Consider the following 1156-nt stretch of genomic DNA (forward strand, 5'->3'; position numbering starts at 1 on the left):
TTAAATGAACAACAAACATTTCTCATCCATGACTCACTTATAGTTACTGGTCAGTTATAAGCACTTTAAATAAAGATCTAATTGATTAAGTTATGTAGACTAGCTGCCTATAGTGATGTGGGATAGTAAAAGCTCCATAACAGCACTATTTAGTGAAAAGATCTGTCTTCTATGTAAGAGGGAAGGGCCAAAAATGTTCAGTCACCAGCCACACAAATTTAAATTTTACCTTGTCACTCATGCCGAACCTGGTCACCATCATTTTCGCTATTTTGGTTGCACCGTCGAAGTCACTGGATGCTCCTAAAATCAACAATAACCACACATCAGCACTCGTTTGTCTTTGCAGGACATACAGTGGTTAAGAAGAACTGTTTAAATAAGTGGTGGTAAAACAACAGGACTGACACAAGACATATCTACTACATCAAATCCTCTTTAATCTCGCACCAGTGGTAATGTAGTCGTCTCCAAAGATCAGCTCCTCTGCTACTCGACCACCCATACTGACGTCCATCTGAGCCAGCAGCTGGGCTCTCGTTTCACTCCAGCGGTCGTTCTCTGGGAGCATGGAAACCTGCGGGAGCGAGACGTGTTTGTTTTAGGACATAAAGAGCACTGGTGAGGACGACTGAATATGATGGGACGTGACAAACTCATGCTCACATGGCCAAGAGTTGGTCCCCTGGGCATGATAGTGGCCTTATTGATGGGCATTGCGTCTTTGGTGTAATAGGCAACGATGGCGTGGCCGGACTCGTGGTAGGCGGTGATGGTCTTATTCTTCTTGTCGATTTCAACGCTCCTCCTCTCCGGGCCTGGTATGAAAAGGACACAATAAAAAGGATTAGAACTGATTAAAAGCTTTTTACTGATTGTTCTTCCTGTCTCTGAAGAATGAAGAACTGGTAATCCTTCTCATGTGACGTGATGCGAGGGCTGCAGAGCAGATCTGAACACCGCGTGCACTCACCCATGAGGATCTTGTCCTTAGCGAACTCCAGGTCCTTCATTGTGACCATCTCTTTCCCGTCCACGGCCGCCTTCAGGGCTGCCTGGTTCACCAGGTTCTCGAGCTCTGCACCAGAGAATCCCACTGTGCCCCGGGCAATAATCTCCGCTTCCACGGCTGTAAAAGAACACACACACACACACA

General features: G+C 46.2%; 1 protein-coding gene across 1 annotated transcript; it reads right to left on the reverse strand.

Moving 5' to 3' along the window:
* Positions 1–61: 61 nt before the first annotated feature.
* Positions 62–1137, reverse strand: LOC111671441 (ATP-dependent zinc metalloprotease YME1L1-like). The gene is made up of 4 exons (XM_023428529.2): positions 974–1137; positions 667–818; positions 451–577; positions 62–303 (listed from the first exon to the last, which is right to left on the reverse strand). The coding sequence occupies exons 1-4, from the start codon at positions 1020–1022 to the stop codon at positions 170–172; spliced, it is 462 nt and encodes a 153-aa protein (XP_023284297.1). The 5' UTR covers positions 1023–1137; the 3' UTR covers positions 62–169.
* Between the last annotated feature and the right edge of the window lie 19 nt (positions 1138–1156).

Source organism: Seriola lalandi, unplaced genomic scaffold (assembly GCF_002814215.2).
Source record: "Seriola lalandi dorsalis isolate HSWRI2012SDOR001 ecotype SW California unplaced genomic scaffold, Sedor1 jcf7180002006976, whole genome shotgun sequence".
Taxonomy (NCBI): Eukaryota; Metazoa; Chordata; class Actinopteri; order Carangiformes; family Carangidae; genus Seriola; species Seriola lalandi.